The sequence below is a fragment of the Capra hircus genome, chromosome 7 (assembly GCF_001704415.2).
Source record: "Capra hircus breed San Clemente chromosome 7, ASM170441v1, whole genome shotgun sequence".
NCBI classification, from domain to species: Eukaryota; Metazoa; Chordata; class Mammalia; order Artiodactyla; family Bovidae; genus Capra; species Capra hircus.
The window spans coordinates 96,307,824-96,330,233 of NC_030814.1; the positions used below are offsets into that span (position 1 = coordinate 96,307,824).

The following is a 22,410-nucleotide window of genomic DNA, read 5'->3' on the forward strand; positions in this document are numbered from 1 at the left end:
TTCTTCCCTGGAGATTCCAATGGACAGAGGAGCCTGGCTGGCTATAGTCCATGGGGTCACAAAGAGCTGGACATGACTGAGCAACTAAGCACAGCACATCTATACATTATCATTAACTAAAGTTCATGCTTTATTTGTATTTCTTCAGTTTTCCCAGAGTATACTTTTTCTGGTCCAGGAGCCCACATGACATCTAATTGACATATCTCCTTAGATTTCTCTCGGCTGGGGCAGTTTCTTGAGCTCCCCTTGTCTTTGATGACCTTGAGAGTTTTGAGGATCATGGCCAAGTATACAGGAAGATGGGGCTTCCAAGGTGGCACTAGTGTTAAAGAACCCGCCTGCCAATGCAGGAAATGTAAGAGACGTGGGTTCGATCCCTGGGTTGGGAAGATGCCCTGGAGGAGGGCATGGCAACCCACTCCAGTATTCTTGCCTGGAGAATCCCATGGACAGAGGAGCCTGGCGGGCTACAGTCCATAGGGTCACAAAGAGTGGGACACGACTGAAGCGACTTAGCACGCATGCACACATACAGGTGGATACCTTTCAACTTTTTGGATTCTTTCCCTCATATTTAGACTAGGGTTATGGGTTTGGGGAGAGAAAGATCAGAGGTAGAGTGCCATTTTAATCACATCATCTCAAGAGTGCATATGATCGAGAGTACAGTTATGACTGTTGCCCTTGAACACCCAGCCAGGTGACGTAGCATGTTTGACAGTTTTCTCCACTGAAAAGTTACTCTTTCTTTCCCTTCTTTACATACTGTTCCTTCTGGAAGGAACCCACTGTGTGCAGTTCTAACCATCCCTTGGGGTGGAGTACTTACATAAATTATCTGAAAACCTTCCACACCTGTCCTTCATGTGTTAATGTATTCCATCATTTCTGTGTATCGCTTACAAACTCATGGACATTTATTTTCTTCCTGGGTGTTTTTTTTTTTTTTTTTTTGGCTGTGCTGGGTCTTCTCTGCTTTGCTGTCTTGTGATGTGGCAAGCAGGAGCTACCCTTCATTGCAGTGCACGGGCTCTTCATTGCAGTGGCTTCTCTTGTGGAACATGGGCTATAGGCTGGAGGGCTTCAGCAGCTGCAGCTTGCAGGCCCTAGAGCATAGACTCAGTGGTTGTGGCATGCACAGGCTTAGTTGCCCTGCAGCATGTGGGATCTTCCCAGACCAGGGATCGGCAGGCGGATTCTTATCCGTTGCGCCACTAGGGAAATCGTCTTCCTAGGGTTATAATCCAATACTATACATATATATTTTTTAATATTTATTTTATTTGGCTGTGCTGGGTGTTAGCTGTGGTATGTGGGATCTAGTTCTGTCACCAGGGATCAAACCCAGGCCCCTTGCATTGGGAGCTTGGAGTCTTAGCCACTGGACCACCACAGAAGTCCCCCAATACTTGATTAATTTTGTTGTCCAGATAGCTCTGGCTTTGTCCTCTGGGAACTTTTTTAGTTGTCTCCTGTGGATGATACCCTCTCATCCTTGATCCTTGTCAGCTCTTCCTTGCTTTCTGGCTCTAAGCACCTTTTTCTTTCTTTCTGGCCATATGCCACATGGCTTGTGGAATCTTAGTTCCTGGATCAGGGATCGAACACATGCCCCTTGCAATGAAAGCTCGGAAGTCCTAACTGCCTGGGGATTCCCATGCATGTCTTTTTCAATCTCATTTTCAATCTTATTTTCCTAGAAATTAATTTCTATTGCATTTTAGGGATTGCAAAAAAAAAAAAAAAAAGGTCTGCGTTTCAGAGAATTTAAGGAGCACTCCAAAACCTTCTAACATTTTCCTCTACCTGCCTCACTCACACCAGCTCCAGGGACCTGTCCTGAGCACCAAGCTTTTACCTGCCTCCCCACCCCTCCTTGCCCTTTGCCCAGGCAACTCTCTCTGTCTGGAATGCTCTGGGTCATCAGTTCTGTCTCAGCTCCATCTCCCTCTCCTCAAAAAAGTCTCCTAGTCTCAAACTGAAGAAGCCCCCACCCTGGCTATTTCCAGGTCCCCCCCTCCTTTGTTCCTGCCTCACTATTGTGTCCCTTGCTGAAATGATCTCTTTGATGGATTTGTTTATTGCCTCTGCATGGAAGTGTCATGAGGACAGGGACAACCCTGGGCAATGCACTATGGTGTTTTAGTTTTAAAAGATGTTAGTTTGAAATATTTCAGAAATGTCTCCTGGAGGCCCCTAGAGGTCTGATAATAATCTCCCTCTACTCTGGCCAAACTTCAGAGGTACCACCATGGGAATACTGTGGGGATGTGGAGGACAGAATCACTGACCATACCTGAATCCCATCACCACAACTTGCTATATAGGCTGCAGGTACAAAAAAGGGACCTCAAACTTCTTCCTCCACTCTGAGATCCCCAAAACTAGAGGCCTCACCCAACTCTATTTGAAGGTTCATAGGTATGTGGAGAATGTGCGCCAGCCTTGGAATGGAAGGGCAGCATAATTGTTAGGCAGATGCAACTTGGATCCTGGTGGTTGGGCTCAAAGGCTCCTTACATTCTCCTTGCCACCTGACTTCATGGTGCTCTGCTTCAGTTTTCCTGTCTGTGAAATGGGTATGATACTACGCTAGGGTGGTTGTGAGGATTAAGTGAGACTGTGCTGGGCATATCGTTCTCTCAGAAATTGTTATCTGTTAGCACAATCCCCGAAAGTGCACTGCACATACAGAATTTTGCAGATGGCTTTTACGGGATTCATCAGTTTCCTAAACTTAGTTCGGAACCCTTGACCTAGAAAGCCTCTAAGTCATCCCCACCCCACCCCCGTTTAATAACCGGGGCCCATCGAATGAGTTAAGAGGCTTGAGAGCCAGGCCTGCAGGTGAGCGAGGAGGCTGGAGGCAAAGAAGCCGGCAGGGCGGGAGGGGGCTCCTAAGATGGGGCGCCTGGTGCACACTGGAGAGTCAGTATGTCTGGAGCCGCCCGGGCCCCAGGAACAAGCCCCCAGGGGGGAAGGTGGGACGTGGTTTCCAGCAGGCGTGGGTGGGGCGGTCCAGCCCAGCCAGGCATTCCAGTCCGCCCAGTGTGGGGGCTGGGCGCCAGGAGGCCACTGGCTCCGGCTCGCTACACCACCGGAAGCCCCCTGCCTTTCCCACCCCGGGCGGTTGAAGGCTAGCGGAGGCGCCTCCCAAGGCGGGAAAGCCTTTGGCTGCCTGGTCACAATGTGTCCCCCGGGAGAGTGCCCACAAGCGGGAGGCACCGGCTTCACCCGTGTTTGCCCTTGGGGTCCACAAAGGTCATGAGAACCTCCCCAAGGAAAGCACAGACACGTGTGCCCCGGCAGGACACGCCACGCTCCCAGGAGGGGCAGGGCACGCAGGCACGCCCGTCCCCGCCAGGTCACCTCCCTAGCCCCGGAGCCTGGGATCCCCTGACTGTGTTGCAGATGGGGACACCGAAGCCAAGGGAAAAAGGACTGAAGCCAAGGGAAAAAGGACTCATCCATGTCTTTCAGGCGGGAGGAGCAGGGGGTTGGGAAAGGGGCCAGGGCACGTGCGCCACACACATCCCACACGTGTGTTCAGACACATCCACACTGGCCCCTTTGTGAGTGCGCCCACACCCACTCCTGCACGGGCACATCCAGACAGGAGGGCCCACGCCCCAGCTCCCCTCCCTTGGGCACACCCACCTCCTGCCCCCCAACAGGCTCTGGACCAGGAGACCCACGCCTCAAGCACCCCTGTACCTTGTATGTTAAGCGGATGGGCAATTTCTACAAAGGATGGGGCTCAGGGACCCCTATGGGGCGGCGGTTGTCAAGATACTGACTTGCTGTAGTCAGCTTCATCTCACAGAATTTTACACAGTCAAGAAAACACTGTTCTGTGTGTGTGTTTATAGATTGAAACCCCTCTGTAGTTGCAAATGCACAGACTCACTTACGTTCCCTTACACGGAATTCACCCACCAGTCTTATTTATATATGACACCCAAGTGCATCTAGATGCACAAATACTTACCCTTACTCACCCACAAAGCCATTCAAAGTATGACTTCTTACACACATACACCTACACACACACTACAGCCATATGTTCACAACTAGGCACCCACAAAAGCACTTATACATAAAGAGATATGTTCAGGCACTCAGTTTACATTCAGAAACCAGATACACACACTCTTACAGGTGCAATATCCACAAACCCACAGAGGTAAACACCAGCTCCACACACACAAATACACACACAATCCACTCAGTGATACAGGTCAATGCTCATATAAACAGATAACATAAACCCAAGCATATACGTACATTTACTATACACACAAAACTGCACTCTGATATACACATCTAGACCTACACAAATACCTAACATTCACAAACACGCCTGTGTTCACAATTACACACAGTTAGGAGGCCCACAGTTGACACACACAAAAAAACCACTATGGAACACACAAGCAAATATTAAACAAATATCCACCAATAGGCACTCAGACATTTACAAGTACACCCAGTAACATCCACACAATTGCATCATGTACACAAATACCTGAGCTCACACACATATAGTCACACATACAGACACACCTCCATTCCAACATACACAATCAGGCTCATACCACACACAGATTTGCTCACACATATCTGCAGTTCCTACAGAAATAGGCACAAACACTCATAAAGGGCTTCCCAGGTGGCGCTAGCTAGTGGTAAAGAACCTGCCTGCCAATGCAGGAGACACAAGAGACATGGGTTCGATCCCTGGGTCAGGAAGATCCCCTAGAGGAGGGAATGGCAACCTATTCTCGCCTGGAGAACTCCATGAACAGAGGAGCCTGGTGTGCTATAGTCCATGGAGTCTCAAAGCATTAGACACGACTGAAAGGACTTAACATGCACGCACACTCATAAATGCATCCAAGAAATGGACATTCTTACACAATTACATCCCCTTCCACGATTTACACACCCTGTCACACCACCTTGATTCACACCATATAGCCAAATGCAGTCACCCACAATACACTTACATGTAAATATACATGTATGCACAAGGCACATTCTGCCATGTCTCCCCCCATAGACATCCATTGCACACAATCACACTCATAGACTCATATACAAATGCACTTGGATACAAATATATAATCCCCATCTACACACAGGTGAAGCCCCGCCCCCAACCAATACTGTTGACATCACAAATCCACACAGGAATGTAAATATATTTGCAGATATATCCAGTAACAGCCACTCAAACACACTCACAGCTACAAGCCGTCACACTCTATAAATACACATACTCAATTTTTCCCATATCCTCCTTCACTGACATTCATCACACTCTGATACATATACAAGTACATTTAAATGCTCACAAATAGGCACACTCACAAGCACAATGACAAAACAGAGATACTCCTGTATTCTAAGGACACGGGCACCTACACAATATAGATCCTTGAAAACACAACACTCATGAAAATCAAGGACACACACACGCGTTGTCACACACTCACACAGATACGCACATGCAGACACCCTCAAACACACTCGTGCACCACCCAAACTTGCAGAGACCACACACTGGTGCGGACACAGACACCCGTTCTTGGACGCTCCCAAGACACAATGAGAAACAGGTGCACCCACGCGCGCGCTGCCTCCAGGGCCGGAATGACAAGCTCACATCCTTATCTAAGGGAACAACACTTGTGCCTGCTCCCACGCCGCAAGCCGAGGGTCCCTCATCCTCCCCAGGGCGCGCACACAGACAAGCGCGCGCGGGCGCGCACACACAGACACTCCTCCGCAGCCTCCCCCGCCGCCACCGCAGTCTGGGCCCGCCCCACCCTGCGGCGGCGAGGGGCCGGGCGAGGCGAGGGGACCGGGCGAGGCGAGGGGACCGGGTCAGGCGAGGGGACCGGGTAGGGGGCCAGGGCCGGGGGCGGGGCGCACCTGGGCTCCGCCCCGGGGCGGGGCCGACGCAGCGTCGCGAGCGCGAGCGGCCGCACCTGGCTCGCCTGCGGTGGTGGTGGTGGCGGCGGCGGCTGTGGTGGCGGCCGCGGGCCCGGCCCGGGTGCGAGCGCGGCGAAGCCCAGCCCGAGCGAGCGCGGAGCCGGTGCCCGCAGCCCCCGCGCCGCCATGGTGGAGGCGGCGCCCCCGGGGCCCGGGCCGCTGCGGAGGACCTTCCTGGTGCCCGAGATCAAGTCGCTGGACCAGTACGATTTCTCGCGGGCCAAGGCGGCGGCCAGCCTGGCGTGGGTGCTGCGGGCCGCGTTCGGGGGCGCAGGTACCGGGGCCAGGGGAAGAGGGGGCGGCAGGTGTGGGGGGCGGGGCGCCGCGCTGGGGAGGCCGGGGCCGTGGGAACAATAGCGCCGGCCGCCGGGGGCGGGGGGGTCCCCGGGCCTGGGCCCCTCGGCGCCGGGCCTCTGGGCTTCCTGCTCGGCCCGGGCGGTGGACTTTGCCCGCGCCGCTGCGGGAGCGCGGTGGGGGTGGGGCCGGCTGCCCAGCTCCGCGCCACGACCGGGGCGTCCGGGTCCCCAGGTGAGCCGGGCAGGGTCTGTGGGCCGAGTGGGGTCCCCAGGGCGAGCCTCGCCTCTGGCACGTCCTCCCCCCACCCTTTACACCCTCGTATCACGCGCCCGCGAGGACCCCCGCCCCTGTCCAGGCCGGACACACACACCCCGCGTCGGCCCTGCCTGCGCTGCGGGCGGCGAAGGGAGCTCCAGGAAGCCCCTCTCTCGCCTGCATGGCCCCGGCCGGCGGCTGGCAGCTGTGACTTATTGCCCCATTTTACTCAGGAGGCGGGCGAGCCCGGCAGAAGGGAAATGGCTTATCCATGATCGCCGGGAGTGGGGGCCCAGGTGTGGGGCCTTGTCCCACTTCCTCCCCAAGACCCACATGGTGGAGACCTCGGGCCACCCCATGGGGGAGGAGGATGCGGGTACATCCCTAGGATTTGAGGCCCAAGGCAGTTTCAGTCATGGCCTTATGCCAGAGCCAGGAGTCAGGGCCTGGCCATGGGGAAGAGGAGTTAATTAAGGTCTGGGCCTTCTGGGGGGACGCCCTGCCCGCCTACGGGTCCTGCCCACTGGTGTTGGCACCAGCTGAGCGCAGCCCATCCCCCCTTCAGTGGCCTTCCCAGATCAACCTGTTCTGGGTGTGGGTCTTGGTGACAGCTGTCCGTCTGTCTCCTGGTTCTGCCTGAGCCTGCCTTTTTCTCCCAGTCTCTTTCCCTGCAGTCTCCCAGGCAGGGCCCACTCTAGGGCCCACCCACCCCCAAATACCTGCTTGAGGAAGAGAGGAAGGATTGGCAGGGAGAGAGCCCAGCCTGCCCCAGTCCCCGGCATCCCAAGTTAGGAGGCCACAGAGGACTCAGCTTTGGGAATCAGCTGGGTTGAGTGCCACGCTCCCCTAGAATGTGGCCGAATTAACCCAATTCTCTAAGCTTCTGTTGAGTCCTCTGTAAAAGAAAGCATGTATTCACTTTGTTATCCACTTCACAATTGTCCACTAAGCCCCAGGGCAGTGCTGGGGTGAGTGGGGTCCCAGTTCCATCTTTCACAAGGTGAGACAGACAGACCATGGGATTCTTCTGTGTCTGGCCCCACTGTACACGCTAAGTGGATGTCGCTGTTTCTGCTGCCATGACCGGTGGTATTTTTATTAAAGATAATATTATTTGTCCTCTGGCCAGGGGACCAAAGAGAAATTACTATTCCATTTTGCAGAAAGAAAAGTTAGGTCTCTGGGAGGATGCCCTGACTCACCCGGTTCTGTTTTCACTGACTCAGCTCCACCAAATTGTGTGATATGGTCCCGGAGGGTCAAGTTCAGTCTGTCCCCTCACCCATGTTCTCTGAACAGAGGGGGACTTAGGAAGGGGGGACGCCAGGCTCTAAGCAGGAAGTGGTGAGCAGAGCCCTGCTTGATCCATGAACTCTGGAACTCTTTACTGATGCCTGTTGGGTGCCAGGCCAGTGCTGGGCTCTCAGGACAGAAAAGATGGGGATGAACTCTGGAGAGAGGATGATGGGCCCTGAAACCAGACGGTTGCTTCTTCTGGTGATAAAGCCAGTGATGTCCAAGCAGTGTTGAAGAGGGCTGCCAGCCCTGCAGAGGGGCTGGGGGAGGAAATCCTAGAAGTCTTCCAGGGAAGGGGGTAGAAAGGACAGACAGCTCACTAGAGGAGGGAGCATTTGGACCTTGAAGGGTGTGTAGGAGTTTTCTAGGGGGAGGAGACCCACAGGGAGTTCTCTGTGCTGTGCCCAGGAGTGGCTGGGGATGATGAGGGAGTCTGGTGCCATTGGAGAGGTCCTCTGAGGCCACATGTGGGGATCTAAGGGCCCTGGGGAGCCGGGGAAGGTGTTTGGGGACTGACAAGATGAGATCAGCTATGCAGTTGCCCCTCTGGGGAAAAATGGCTAGGGGGAAGGGGTCTTTCTGGTGGCTCAGGGCACAGGCCTGAGGAGGTTGGGCAGGAATGCAGGCTAGTGGGCTCCACAGTGAGCTCAGAGATAAGATAAGGAAGGGTGCCATCTTTACACAAGTTCAGGAAACACTACGTGCAGTCCCTCAGGCCGCCAGAACTTCCCTGTGATGCTCTAGGGAGCTAGGGTCCTGTCGGCTCCACCCTCTACTAGCTCTTTGATCTTGGCCAAGTCTGGGTCTATGTTTTCCCACCTGTACCATGGATAAGTTTCATAAGAATTCCATGAGCAAGGGGGGTGTGAGGAGGCTCAAGAGGGAGGGGATATATGGATACTTATGGCTGATTCACGGTGTATGGCAGAAACCAATACATCGTAGAGCAGTTATCCTCCAATTAAAAAAAGAAGAAGAATGCCATGAGCAGATGCACACGGGAGGGCGGCCCAAAGGCTGGCTGTAGTGTGTTTGCCATCAGCTTCAGCATCAGTCCTTCCCATAAATATTCAGGGTTGATTTCCTTTAGGACTGACTGGTTTGATCTCCTTGCAGTCCAAGGGACTCTCAAGAGCAACATGTGGCTGATCTGACTTGTGAGAGAAAAAAAAAATGTGAACATCTCATTAATAATGTTTTTATGTTGACATGTTGAAATAATATTTTGGATATATATATGGTGAGATATGTTACTAAGATATATATTACCAATATATATATATAGGGTGAGATATATTATAAGGTCTTGTTACTCCTTGCTGCTTTTTAAACGGTGCAATCGAAAAATTTAAACTTCTTGTGTGGCTCGTATTCTATTCCTGTTGGACAGTATTAAGTGCTCCGATAAACATAGCGTAGAGCCAATAAAAATAGCACAGAGCCGCAGTTCTCAGCCGAGGATGAGTTTGTCACTTAGGGGCCGTGTTTGGGAATATCTTTGGTTGTCACTATTAGAGATGACAGTGCTCTTGTCAGCTCTCAGGAGAGACCAGGAAGCCTGCTAAACATTTTACAATGCCCCAGAACAGCATTCCCTGCCCCAATTCCCCACACCTAGAGCCCCTCTAAACACACATCATCACAAATCCCAGCTGTGCCTCGGCAAAGACACACTAGTATAACCTAAGTACTTGATAAACATTGTGAGTGCTTGGTTGTGTCCGACTCTTTGCAGCCCTATGGACTGTTGCCCACCAGGTCTTCTGTCCCTGGGATTTCCCAGACAAGAATACTGGAGTGGGTTGCCATGCCCTCCTCCAGGGGATTTTCCCCTCCCAGGGATCAAACCCACATCTCTTGTGTCTTCTGCATTAGCACGTGAATTCTGTACCACCGCACCACCTGGGAAGCCCCTGACCTCGGAAGCCCCTTAGTAAACAGTAGCCATCCATAGCTCCAGCTCAAGTTGTCATCTTCAAGGCCCTGACATGTCCTGCAGGAAAGAAACTTGTTTCATTTTGCTGATGAGAGCAGGAAATAAACCTGGAGCTAGAGAGGGAGGGAGGAAGGTTTGGCTTCAGGCAGAGCTGCAGCCCAGTGAGTCGCAGCTGGATGCTGGAGGTGGGGAGAGATAAGGAGGGATGGTGTTCTCTCACTGTGATGGGAAGAGAGAAGGAGAAAGATGCTAAGGATTAGGGGCAATGCCTGGGCTGCAGCAGGGGGCAGTGCTCAGATGACTATGGAAGCCATCATTGCGGTGGGAAGGAGGTGGGGAGAGCATGTCCATTGACAGGGCTGCTCAGACAGAGCTATCAGGAGCCCAGCAATGAAAAGGCATGGAGGCAGGCAGCCAGGCTTGAGTGGTGGGAGAAAGAGAAAAGAGATAGGATGTTGGGAGACACCAGAGGGAGGAAGACTTCCCAAAGAAGGAGGTGCTCGGCAGAGAGCCCAGGCAAGATAGTGGGTGTTGGAAGGCCACTGCTGGCCTTGGGAAGGCTGGGAGCTACAAGGGAAGGAACGGATGGGGAGGATGGGGAGGGGTTGGATCGGGAGTAGGGTGGAAGGAAAGAGAACCTGGAGAACTCTTTTTTCTTTTTTTTTAATTGGAGTATAGTTACAATGTTGTGTTATAGTTTCACATGAACAACAAAGTGACTCAGTTATACATACATATATAGGCTTCCCAGGTGGCAAAGTGGTAAAGAATCCACCTGTCAGTGAGGGATATGCAAAGACATGAGTTCAATCCCTGGGTCGGAAAGATCCCCTGGAGTAGGAAATGGCAACCTGCTCCAGGATTCTTGCCTTGAAAATTCCATGGACAAAGGAGCTGACGAGCTACAGTCCATGGGGTTGCAAAGAGCTGGACATGACTGAACGACTGAACACACACACACACATTCATTTTCAGATTCTTTTTCAGTATAGCTTGTTACAAGATACTGAGTATAGTTTTCTGTGCTCTGCATTGGTCCTAGTTGGTTATCTAGTTCATAGTACTACGTATATGTTAATCCTAGATTCCTAATTAATCGCTCCCCACTTCCCCTTTAGTAACCCTAAGTTTGTTTTCTGTGTCTGTAAGTCTTGTTTTATAAATAAGCCCCTTTGTATCATTTTTTTAGATTCCACATATGGAATATTTCACATATTCCAAGCGATGGGGTTTGATATTTGTGTTTCTCTGTCTGACTTCACATAATATAATCTCTCGCTCTGGGGAACTTTCCCTTCAAGGGTCAGGGAGATGGCCCAACTCTTTGCAAGGTTTAGGTATTAAGTGGGAAGAAGGTCAAGTGTGAGTTTAAGGGGTGGGGAAAGATCAGGGGGGCCAGGGAGGGGTTGAAGGCAAGGGTGCCTGGGTCCTTGTAGCTGAGGGTAGCTGAGGGCCGGGACCCCGGGGGAGCACTGCTGTGAATTCAGGCACCTGAGGAAGGCCTGGTATATCACGTTCAAATGTTTCTAAACACATGTTTCTAAACAGTACAATCCCGCCTCCTCACATTCTTCCAACACAGGCAGAACCGAAGTGTACAGAGCAGCAGCTCTGACTGGGATAAGACTTGGGGCTCCCTGGAAGGCCCAGGAGGGCAGGCCCAGGAGGGTTGGATCCTCCTTCTCTACCTCCCAAGTCCTTCCTAGTGGCTCTGATTTTTCTCCTCCTCACCCTTGGGTTCTACTTGGTTGGGGTTCTGCTACTGCCCCCCTCCCCCAGGGCTTCCTCAAGCCTCCTCGTCTTACCTTGTCCCTCTCTTTCAGAGTTTCCCTGGCTGCCTCTAAGTCCCAGGCCCTCCTGTACCCCCATCTCAGCCAACACCCTCTTTCTCCCGCCTGTCTTCCCCATCCAGATAGGGCTCTGGGTACCTCTCTTCCCCCCACCCCCTCCCTTCAGTCACCAAGTTCAGGCCGTTCACCCCTCTCAATGTGTTTGCAGTCTGTCCCCTCCTCCATTCTATGCCCCTCCAGCCAGCCCCCTGCTCCACAGCTCATCCCACGTCCAGCCTCCACTCTAAGGGTGTAGTCTCCTTGAGACTTGGGTTTGAATCCCAGTCCCAACCTTTTTTTATTTTTCCTAAATATTTATTTGTTTGGCTATTGTTGCGGCATGTGGGATCTAGTTCCCTAACCAGGGGAGTGCAGAGTCTTAGCTACTGGCCCACCAGCGAAGTCCCAGCCTTGATGAGCTGTGGGGCCTTGGTGCCTAGGTTTCCTCATCTATAAAGTGGAGTTACCACGCGTGTCCAGGCTGCCTCTTCCTAGGGTTGCTGTAAGGGGAAGCACCGGGAAGGCCCATTAACCCTTCTAGTCACTGCTGCTCTTAGGTGAGGGCAAGAGGCGTGGCTTCAAGACCCCGCCTATCTGACCTCCAGTTCCACTCTGGGTCCAAGTGCCCGCCATCTCCTCTAGGCATGGTGCTCCGTCCCACCGTCTCTCCTTTGTATGCAGATCTCCCTGCCAGAAACACCGGCATCTCTTCCTCTGGGAAACTCCTCCACATTTGCGCCTCTCGTCTTAGCCCAGCTCCCCTATTCTCCCATCTTGGTGCCATCCTTCTTGGTACAGACCTGCCCCAACCCACATCCCACCCACCCCCTGCTTTAATTGGGGCCATGTAATTGTATGTAATGGAGAAGGCACCCCACTCCAGTACTCTTGCCTGGAAAATCCCATGGATGGAGGAGCCTGGAAGGCTGCAGTCCATGGGGTCGCTGAGGGTCAGACACGACAGAGCGACTTCACTTTCGCTTTTCACTTTAATACATTGGAGAAGGCAATGGCAACCCACTCCAGCGTTCTTGCCTTGAGAATCCCAGGGACGGGGGAGCCTGGTGGGGTGCCGTCTATGGGGTTGCACAGAGTCGGACACGACTGAAGAGACTTGGCAGTAGTAATTGTATGTAAGGGCTTCCCTGGTGGCTCAGACAGGAAAGAATCGGCCTGCAATGCTGGAGTTCCGGGTTCGATCCCTGGGTTGATCCCTGGGTCCTGGAGAAGGGAATGGCTACCCACTTCAGTATTCTTACCTGGAGAATTCCATGGACAGAGGCGCCTGGTAGGCTACATAGTCCATGGGGTTGCAAGTATGGGGGTTTGTGCCCCGTGGCCCTGACCCTGCCATTACCTCCACTCCGCCCCCGCAGAGCATGTGCCCTCGGAGCTGTGGGAGCCCTTCTACACGGATCAGTACGCCCAGGAGCACGTGAAGCCCCCGGTGACAAGGCTGCTGCTCTCGGCTGAGCTGTACTGCCGGGCCTGGCGCCAGGCGCTGCCTCAGCTCGAAGCACCCCCTAACCCCTCTGCGCTTCTGGCACTGCTGGCACGGAGGGGCACAGTGCCCGCGCTGCCCGAGCGCCCGGTGCAGGAGGCCGACCTGAGGCACCAGCCTATCCTCATGGTAGGCCCCGCCCCACCAAACAAGGTCCCTCCCCCACCAAGGCTCCGCCCATCAGGCCTGGCTCCTCCTACCAAGTCAGGCACCTCCCAAAAAGGCGCTACTCTGGACGCCAGATCGCTAAGGCCCTACTTTGTGACCTCCAAGTATTCTGGCCTGGAGAATTCCATGGGCTGTATAGTCCGTGAGGTCGCAAAGAGTTAGACACTGAGCGACTTTAACTTTCCCTTTCAAGCTTGGCCTGCTTCCCAAGCCCGTCCCACTGTAAGCCCCTCCTGCCTCCAGGCTTTTCCTGTTTCTTTTCCCTTGGAGGCTTCCAACCTGCGCTCTGGGCTCACCCTTCAGCCCTTGCCCCCACAGGGAGCCCACCTAGCTGTCATTGATGCCCTCATGGTTGCCTTCGCCTTCGAGTGGACAAAGACACTGCCTGGTCCCTTGGCCCTAGCCAGCTTGGAGCACAAGCTCCTTTTCTGGGTAGACACGGTAGGTGGGGGCTGGGCCAAGATGGGGGTGCGGGAGGTGGCCAGGACTGGTCCAGTGACTGGAGTGCTAACCTCTCCCTGCTCCGCAGACCATCCGGCGGCTGCAGGAGAAGACGGAGCAGGAAGCTGCCCAGAGAGCATCTCCGGCGGCCCCTGCAGATGGGGTGGCCCCAGCGCAGCCTTCGGTGAGGCTGGGGTGATGGATGGAAGGATGGAGGGGCGGATCTTTGAGGGCTGGATGGGTAGGTCGGGGCTGTGCCTCGAGGCCATTCCTGCTCTTGCGGGGGCCGGAAGTGACTCTCTCTTTCTCTCTGCCCCCTTGCCTCTGCCCACTCCTGCCACACTCTCCTCTCTGCCTCTCTGGCATCAGTGCCCCACACGCTGGTACTGGAAGCTGGTTCCTGTAAGTGGGGCTGTCTCTCTGCCCTGTCTGCCTGCCCCGCTTGTCGCTGTCTGTGTGTCTCTTTCTGCCTGCCTGTCCCGCTCCCTCTCCTATTCTCCCCTGCTCCCAGTTATGAGCAAAGGAAGTGGGACCCAGCTCTGGGGGACAGAGGGAAGCCATTTGGGGAACCAAGGCAAGAGGGTCATCTCTGCTCTTACTTCTCCCCTGGTACATGACTCCCCTCCCAGTAATCCAGAGGCTTGTCCACCTGAGCCGAGGTGGGGAGACCTCTGGGGCTTCTGAAGGGAGGACCCCAACCCATCAGACCCATGGATCCTGACCCCAGCAGGCAGGGCACAGGGAGAAGACCCCTCTGGCCAAGAGGAAGATCATCAGACCCAAAAGAGGGGAGAGGAACCTTCCTAACTGAGCCTCCAGCTTCCCTAAGGACAGCTCCCTGCTCCCAGCTCTGGAGGCACTGGGGTGTCCATCCCTGAAGTGCAACAAGGGGAAACTGACCACTGCAAGTGGGGTGAGGGTGGGGGTGCTTTGGGCTGAAGCCCCTGCCTTTGCTCACTTCAGGGCCTCCTCCTTCCCCCCACCCTAGGGCCTGGGTCGGGGGCTCCTCTCCTGCCTACCTGCTTCCTCTGCATCCCCTCCCCAGCCGGGGCCTGGGTCTTTTGAGTGGGTGGGGGAGGACTTCCTGCATGAGAGGCTGCTCTGTTGGGTCCCTCCATGCTGGGAGGTGCTGGGGTCCCCAAAGCCGGCCAGAGCACAGCCAGGGAGTTGGACGGCCAGGGCTCAGGACAGGGGTCAGGGCCGTCCCCCATCCCAGAGGTGTGCTTGGGGGCCCAGCAAGTCAGCACCCCTCCCGCCCTGCTGACGGCTGCTCCTCTCCCCCCCAGCACGCAATTGCCTTCTGTTTGAAGGAGTCGGGGAGCAAACCCCCCATGGTAATGTATCCCCCACCCCAGGGTCTCAGGAGTCCCTGCCCCCAGCCCCCGCTGCTGGCCTGGCTGCTCTCAGACACCTCCTCTGCCTCTTGCTGCTGCCCTTCCCCACCCTGCTCTAGGCTGGCCCCCCTCCCACTCTGGCTCTGGGACGCCCCCTGGCTTCACGCCCCTTCGTGGTAGAAACCCCAGGCCTCCCCACACAGCTTGCATGACCGCTGACTTGGAGGCCAGCCCGACCTCTGACCTGACACGGCTCCCACCCGCAGATTCGATATCGCAAGGACCGCGCGGTGGCCCGACGTGCCCCCTGCTTTCCGACGGTGACCAGCCTCCAGGACCTGGCAAGTGGGGCTGCGCTGGCTGCCACAATCCACTGCTACTGCCCCCAGCTCTTGCGGCTTGAGGGTGAGTGAACGGGTCTGAGCCAGATCCTGTCCCAACGAGCCTGGCGCCCAGGCCTTGGCTCCTGTCTCCAGAGTATCGCAGAGAGTTTAAGTGTAGCTCCCAGGATTGGCGGACCTGAGTTTGAACCTCTCTCTTCTATTAATGAGCTGTGTGACCTTGCCCGAGTGTCTAAACCTCTCTGTGCTGCCTGTAATTCAGTGTGTGTTAGCTGCTCAGTCGTGTTTGACACTTTGTAACCCCACTGCAGCCCGCCAGGCTCCTCTGCCCATGGGATTCTCCAGGCAAGAATACTGGAGTGGGTTGTCATGCCCTCCTCCTGGGGATCTTGCCAACCCAGGGATCGAACCCAGGTCTCCTGCATTGCAAGAAGATTCTTTCCCATCTGAGCCGTACTGTTTGATTCCGTAATTCAGTCCTGCAGCAAATATGAGTAGAGTACAGACCGTGTGCCAGATCCTGTTGTAGGCACCAAGAGATCCAACCAAAACAATATGGACCTGCCCCTGGCCTCAGGCGGCTCACATCCTAGTTGAGAGAGAATGAACCATAAGTTCATCTCGAGGAATGTTCTGGATGTTAGGTACTTTGTTAGGTGCTGGGTAGTCAGAAGCCATTTGAGTTGAGTTCTAGGGGGACTAGCATTCCAGGCGGTGAGGACAGTAGATGCAAAGACCTGAGGGACAGACAGCTTGTCATGACACCCACCTTATGAAGGGGGCCCGGCTCAGCTCATCAGTCGAAGGTGTCCGTGTATATTGTGTGCTGGGACCCTGTCCTCCTTCCCGGAGAGCCAGGGACCCAGGCATCCTGTCTCTACAGAGGTGTGCCTCAAGGACCCCATGTCTGTGGCAGACAGCCTGTACAACCTCCAGCTGGTGCAGGACTTTTGTGCCTCCCGCCTCCCTCGGGGTTGCCCGCTGTCCTTGGAGGACCTTCTCTATGTCCCACCGCCCCTCAAGGTAAGGCCACCTCGTGGGCCTCATGGGCATCCGGGGCTGTGGGTCCAGGTGGCTGACCCTGCCTGTCGCCTCCAGGTCAACCTGATGGTGCTGCTGGCTGAGTTGTTCACGTGCTTCGAGGTGCTGAAGCCCGACTTCGTGCAGGTCAAGGATCTGCCTGATGGTCACGGTAAGGCCTGGCCCTGGGCCTGGGGTGGGGTGGGGCGGAGGGGGATGGTGGGGAGAAGACCAAGCCCCGCCTGACCCTCTGCTCCGTGTGCAGCCGCCTCCCCCCAGGCCACAGAGGCCTCTACTCCCCAGAACAACAGCGGCAGCAGGTACGTCCCCTGGCAGGTGGAGGCTTCCCAGCCACGACAGGTTCCTCCTCTGACTGGGTCAGCTAGAGGGGAGGCGTGGCGGGGCACTCTGGTCTCCACTCCCGGGGGGGGGTGGGGAGGGGGGGGGGACCTTGGCTGACACACCTGTCTTGGCAGCTCTCCTGTCTTCAATTTCCGCCATCCACTCCTGTCACCTGGGGGCCCCCAGTCCCCACTCCGAGGATCCACAGGTGAGGGCAGGGGAGGGCTTGTCACTGGAGATCCGCCCCCCCCCCCACCCCCACCCCCACCCCAAGACTGCCCCTGCTGACCTCATGTGGGCACCTTGTGACCCCTCCATTGGGTCTGTCTGGTACCTGAATGACTTCCTTGGTGACATTCACTGGCCCCCACAGTGACCTCCCCAGGGGCTCACAAGGACCCTCTAGTGACACCACGTGGCCCATCAGTGACTCACCCACTGACACCCCATGGCTCACCCCACCCAGGGTCCCCAGTGACCCCAGAATGACCACTCATCACCCCTCCCCAGGCTCGCTGAAGTCCTCCCCGTCCATGTCCCACATGGAGGCCCTCGGCAAAGCCTGGAACCGTCAGCTCAGGTGAGCACATCGAAAGGGCCCGGGCAGTGGAGTTAGAGGGGCCAGAGTGGGGCCTGGACCTGTCCCAGGGGCTGACCCTTCCCTCCGGCCGCCCAGCCGTCCCCTTTCCCAGGCTGTGTCGTTCAGCACCCCCTTTGGCCTGGACAGCGACGTGGATGTTGTCATGGGAGACCCCGTCCTACTGCGCTCCGTCAGCTCAGACAGCCTGGGTCCCCAGCGCCCTGTGCCAGCCCGGACCCCCGCACAGCCACCCCCGGAGACTGGCGACCTGCCTACCATCGAGGAGGCCCTGCAGATCATCCACAGTGCCGAGCCCCGGCTGCTGCCAGACGGGGCTGCCGATGGCAGCTTCTACCTCCACTCCCCCGAGGGGTCCTCCAAACTGCCGCTGGCTTCCCCCTACCCACCAGAGGGCACCTCAAAACCACTGCCTGAGGGGCCCACCAAAGTACCTGCCTACTTGCCCCACCCCGAGGGCCCCTCAAAACCGGCTCCCTGCCCAGCTGGGGAGGTATCAAAACCACCAGCCCTGCCTGAGGGCTCCCCAAAGGTGGCAACTTCGTCCCCAGCAGCCAGCAACTCTGAAGTGAAGATGACCAGCTTTGCTGAACGCAAGAAGCAGCTGGTGAAGGCTGAGGTCGAGGCTGGGTCCCCGGTGGCTACCCCAGGGGCACCGGAGGCCCTGAGCTCGGAGATGAGTGAGCTTGGAGCCCGGCTAGAGGAGAAACGCCGGGCCATTGAGGCCCAGAAGCGACGGATTGAGGCCATCTTTGCCAAGCACCGCCAGCGACTGGGCAAGAATGCTTTCCTGCAGGTGCAGCCCCGGGAGGCCGGTGGGGAAGCGGAGGCAGAGCTAGGCCCGGCCCCTGGCGGGGAGCGGCCAGCGGGTGAGGGCCAGGGTGAGCCGTCCCCACGGCCAAAGGCGGTGACCTTCTCACCAGAACTGGGCCCGGTGCCCCCCGAAGGACTGGGGGACTATAACCGGGCAGTGAGCAAGCTGAGTGCAGCGCTGAACTCTCTGCAACGGGACATGCAGAGGCTCACAGACCAGCAGCAGCGGCTCCTGGCCCCACCCGAGCCCTCCGCGGCTGCCCCTACTCCTGCTGCCGCCGCGTGGGTCATCCCTGGTCCCACAACGGGCCCCAAAGCTGCATCCCCCAGCCCCGCCCGGCGCACCCCAGCTGCCCGGCGCAGCCACGGGCCGGGCCCCAGCCCCGGCCCCAGCCCCACACCCCGCAGCCCCAAACACGCGCGGCCAGCAGAGCTGCGGCTGGCACCCCTGACCAGGGTGCTCACTCCCCCACACGACGTGGACAGCCTTCCCCACCTGCGCAAGTTCTCGCCGAGCCAGGTGCCGGTGCAGACGCGCTCCTCCATCCTCCTGGCTGAGGGGCCGCCCCCTGAGGAGCCTGCAGCACGGCCTGGCCTCATCGAGATCCCACTGAGCAGCTTGGAGGAGCCAGCGGCTGAGGACGAGGGAGATGGGAGCCCCCCTGGGGCTGAGGACTCCTTAGAGGAGGAAGCGTCTTCAGAGGGAGAGCCCCGCACCGGACTGGGCTTCTTCTATAAGGTAAGCACCTGAGCGGGGGGGGGTGGGCGGGGCAGGTGGGCGAATGGATGGATGACCAGACAGGCAGGTGGACAGGTGGTCACATGGATGGGGCTTTCTCAGTGTATGATCAAACAGAGCTGGTAGGGGAACAGAGACAGATAGATGGTTAGCCAGGTGGGAGCAGGCAGACCTACAAGCTGCGGTCAGATGGACATGTAGATGGGGTGGGTAGTGGGTGAACAGAAAGTAAGTGGTAGACAGATGGACAGGGGTGGCCCAGTAGATGGATGGGTGGGTGGGTTATGGACAGATGAACAGGAACAGGTAGACAGACAGATGAGGCTGGCGTCTTCCACAGCATCCCCTCCCTCCTGTTCTCTCCTCCCCACTCCCAGCATGGCCCTACTAATTCTTTTGATTCTTCCATATCCACTCACTCTTCTTCCTGTTGGCATCCCCAGCCTGGGCCCGCACCTCTTACTTGGACACCAGCAGTCTCGTCCTGATTGGTCTCCACTGCCCACCCCTCACCACACACCAATCCCTGGCCACTGTGAAGTGAGCAGTTAGCATTTATTTAAAATGTAAATTGGACCTTGTCACTCCCCTGTCTGTGGTCTTCCCCAGTGGCTCAGACAGTAAAGAATCTGCCTGCAATGCAGGAGACTGGAGTTCGATCCCTGGGTCGGGAAGATCCCCTGGAGAAGGGAATGGCAACCCATTACAATATTCTTGTCTGGAGAATTCCACGGACAGAGGATCCTGGCAGGCTGTAGTCCATGGGGTTGCAGAGTCGGGCACAGCTGAGTGACTAACACCCATTCCCCTATTTAAAACCCTCCTGTGGCTCCCCTTTGCTCCTAGAATAAACTGGCCTCCCTGCTCCACACCTGCTCAACCTTCTCTGGTCTCAGGGCCTTTGCACTTCCTCTTCCCTCCCCAGAATGCACTCCTCACCACTCAACCCCACCCAGTTCAATCCACCTCATTCTCCTAGGCTGCTTCCTCCAGGAAGCCTCTCCTGCTATCTCCAGACTAGGATAGATCCTGCCCCATCAGTGTGCTCACCAGTGTTGTGTCCTAGCTGGGTTGAGGCCTTTGTGTGCCCAAAACCCAGCCTGGGGTCACACACACAGCAGGCACCCACCAAATGCCTTCAGACCAATGACAAAAACTCAAGGACATTCGAGTGGCTGGCAGGCTGGGTCAAAGGACAGACTCCAGCCGAACCAGGGGAGGGACAGCCAGCTACACTCGGTGCCTGCCCCCAGGATGAAGACAAGCCCGAGGACGAGATGGCCCAGAAGCGGGCCAGCCTGCTGGAGCGGCAGCAGCGGCGAGCAGAGGAGGCGAGGCGGAGGAAACAGTGGCAGGAGGCCGAGAAGGAGCAGCGGAGGGAGGAGGCCTCGAGGTGAGGCTGAGCTCAGCCCCAGGACCTCTGCCCCCGGCAACCCAGCCACCTGTCTGACTGTGTTCATCTCCTCTGTGTGTAGGCTGGCCCAGGAGGAGGTGGCCCCCAGCCCCCCTGCACCCACAGCTCCTACGGCCTCTGCTGCAACCCCAGCCCCAGCTGCCCGGGCCCCCCCTGAGGAGGAGGTGGGCCCCCGGCGGGGGGAGTTCACACGGCTGGAGTATGAACGCCGGGCCCAGCTGAAGTTGATGGACGATCTTGATAAGGTGCTGCGGCCCCGGGCAGCGGGGAGTGGGGGGCCGGGCCGCGGCGGTCGGAGGGCCCCTCGGCCACGCTCTGGTTGCTGTGATGACTCGGCCCTGGCTCGGAGCCCAGCCCGTGGACTGCTGGGTGAGGCCCCCCGGGGGCAAGCGGGGCAGCTTGGGGTATACACACAGGGCTGCGGTGTGGGGGATCAAGGCTTCCAGAAGGATGTGGGGGCCACAGCAGGGTAAAGGGTACTGGCCCAGAGTTCTCTCCGCAGCTTAACAGGTCAGGTACTGCTTCCCTACAGCCGGGCTTACGGGGGACGGGGGGCGGTCAGTGTAGGGTGAGGGTCTTAGGCAGGGTTGACCCCCATATGCCTTCTCCCACTGGCCAGGTCGGGCCCCCGGGCATACGTGGAGGTAAGGGGGCTTGGCAGGGCGTGCCTGACCTGGCACCCTCTGCTCCCAGGCTCTCGGCTCAGCAAAATCTACTCTCAGTCCACCCTGTCTCTGTCCACGGTGGCCAACGAGGCCCCCGGTAGCCTTGGCGTGAAGAGGCCCACGTCTCGGTGAGTTTGGCCTGGACGTGCAGGTGCTTATGTGGCAGGTGGCCTCTCGGAGTGTGCATCTGTGTGTGTGTGCACCTAGGAGTGTGATATGGCGCCAGAGATGAAAGGTCACATACCTGAGACAGAACCCAAGGATGAGCCTTTCTGCTCTCATGTTCAGCATGCCCAGGGCTGGCCCTGGCCCTGTAGGGACTTAGGAGCATAGACAGAATCTGTGGATACATCCTGCTTTGCCGTGTCCTGGGCGCACCCCTGCTGGGTCTCACTGCATACTGATTTCATCCACCACTGACTGCACCCCCACCCCATCCCACCTCCCCCCGCAGGGCTCCATCTCCATCTGGCCTCATGTCCCCGAGCCGCCTGCCCGGCAGCCGTGAACGTGAGTGGGACAATGGCAGCAACGCATCTTCCCCGGCCTCAGTGCCTGAGTATACGGGTAGGTGGTGGGACTTTTGGGGGTGGCGGCGTGGTGAGCACCGGCCCCCACCAGTCCCTGCTCACTGCCCTGCCCCCTAGGTCCGCGGCTGTACAAGGAGCCGAGTGCCAAGTCCAACAAGTTCATCATCCACAATGCCCTGTCACACTGCTGCCTGGCAGGCAAGGTGAATGAGCCACAGAAGAACCGCATTCTTGAGGTAGGCCCTCGCCGGGGCTTTATGGGGGGGGTCGGGGACAGGTGGGGTTCTCTGGTGGCCTGGCTAACTGTGTCTGCTGCCCACCAGGAGATCGAGAAGAGCAAGGCCAACCACTTCCTGATCCTCTTCCGCGACTCGAGCTGCCAGTTCCGGGCCCTGTACACGCTGTCCGCAGAAACGGAGGAGCTGTCACGGCTGGCGGGCTACGGCCCCCGCACGGTCACACCAGCCATGGTCGAGGGCATCTACAAGTACAACTCAGACCGCAAGCGCTTCACGCAGATCCCCGCCAAGACCATGTCCATGAGCGTGGATGCCTTCACCATCCAGGGACACCTCTGGCAGAGCAAGAAGCCCACCACCCCCAAGAAGGGCAGCAGCACCCCCAAATAGCCCCGTCCTGGGTGGTCCGCAGGCCGGGCCCTGTGTACTCCAACTGCCGCCCCCTCCAGGGACCAGCCCGGAGGACAGACAGTCGGTGTTCCTGGGTCCTGTCTGTCCCCGACCTTGTCTGGGTGGGGCTGGAGTCCCCACCCCCTAATTTTTGTCCCGTCCTGCTGTGGGGGCTGAGCTGGGAGGTTCAGGGACTCAGGGCTCAGCTCAGTCCCCCCCAACTGTCTGTCCTCCCCACCTTCTTGAATAAAGTAATTTAAAGAGA

General features: G+C 56.9%; 1 protein-coding gene across 6 annotated transcripts; it reads left to right on the plus strand.

Annotated features, from left to right (window-relative positions):
• CAMSAP3 (calmodulin regulated spectrin associated protein family member 3) lies at positions 6,031 to 22,410 on the plus strand. 6 transcript variants are annotated; one of them, XM_018051160.1, is made up of 19 exons: positions 6,031 to 6,271; positions 12,987 to 13,240; positions 13,598 to 13,720; positions 13,809 to 13,904; positions 14,090 to 14,122; positions 15,007 to 15,054; positions 15,321 to 15,459; positions 16,279 to 16,418; positions 16,494 to 16,587; positions 16,681 to 16,735; positions 16,892 to 16,965; positions 17,268 to 17,337; positions 17,434 to 18,907; positions 20,161 to 20,300; positions 20,383 to 20,690; positions 21,015 to 21,114; positions 21,441 to 21,553; positions 21,634 to 21,752; positions 21,840 to 22,410. In XM_018051160.1, the coding sequence occupies exons 1-19, from the start codon at positions 6,124 to 6,126 to the stop codon at positions 22,143 to 22,145; spliced, it is 3,834 nt and encodes a 1,277-aa protein (XP_017906649.1). In that variant the 5' UTR covers positions 6,031 to 6,123; the 3' UTR covers positions 22,146 to 22,410. The 6 variants fall into 6 exon arrangements, with proteins under 6 accessions (XP_017906649.1, XP_017906653.1, XP_017906652.1 ...); XM_018051163.1 differs by having other exon boundaries at positions 6,041 to 6,271; positions 17,485 to 18,907; XM_018051162.1 differs by lacking the exon at positions 15,007 to 15,054 and having other exon boundaries at positions 6,124 to 6,271.

Excerpts from the sequence above, each read along its gene's own strand:
- CAMSAP3 (XM_018051160.1), top strand. The coding sequence starts at position 6,124 with ATGGTGGAGGCGGCGCCCCCGGGGCCCGGGCCGCTGCGGAGGACCTTC. Across the intron at positions 13,241-13,597 it reads GGCACCAGCCTATCCTCATG|GGAGCCCACCTAGCTGTCAT; the intron begins GTAGGCCCCGCC and ends TTGCCCCCACAG. Across the intron at positions 16,419-16,493 it reads ATGTCCCACCGCCCCTCAAG|GTCAACCTGATGGTGCTGCT; the intron begins GTAAGGCCACCT and ends TGTCGCCTCCAG.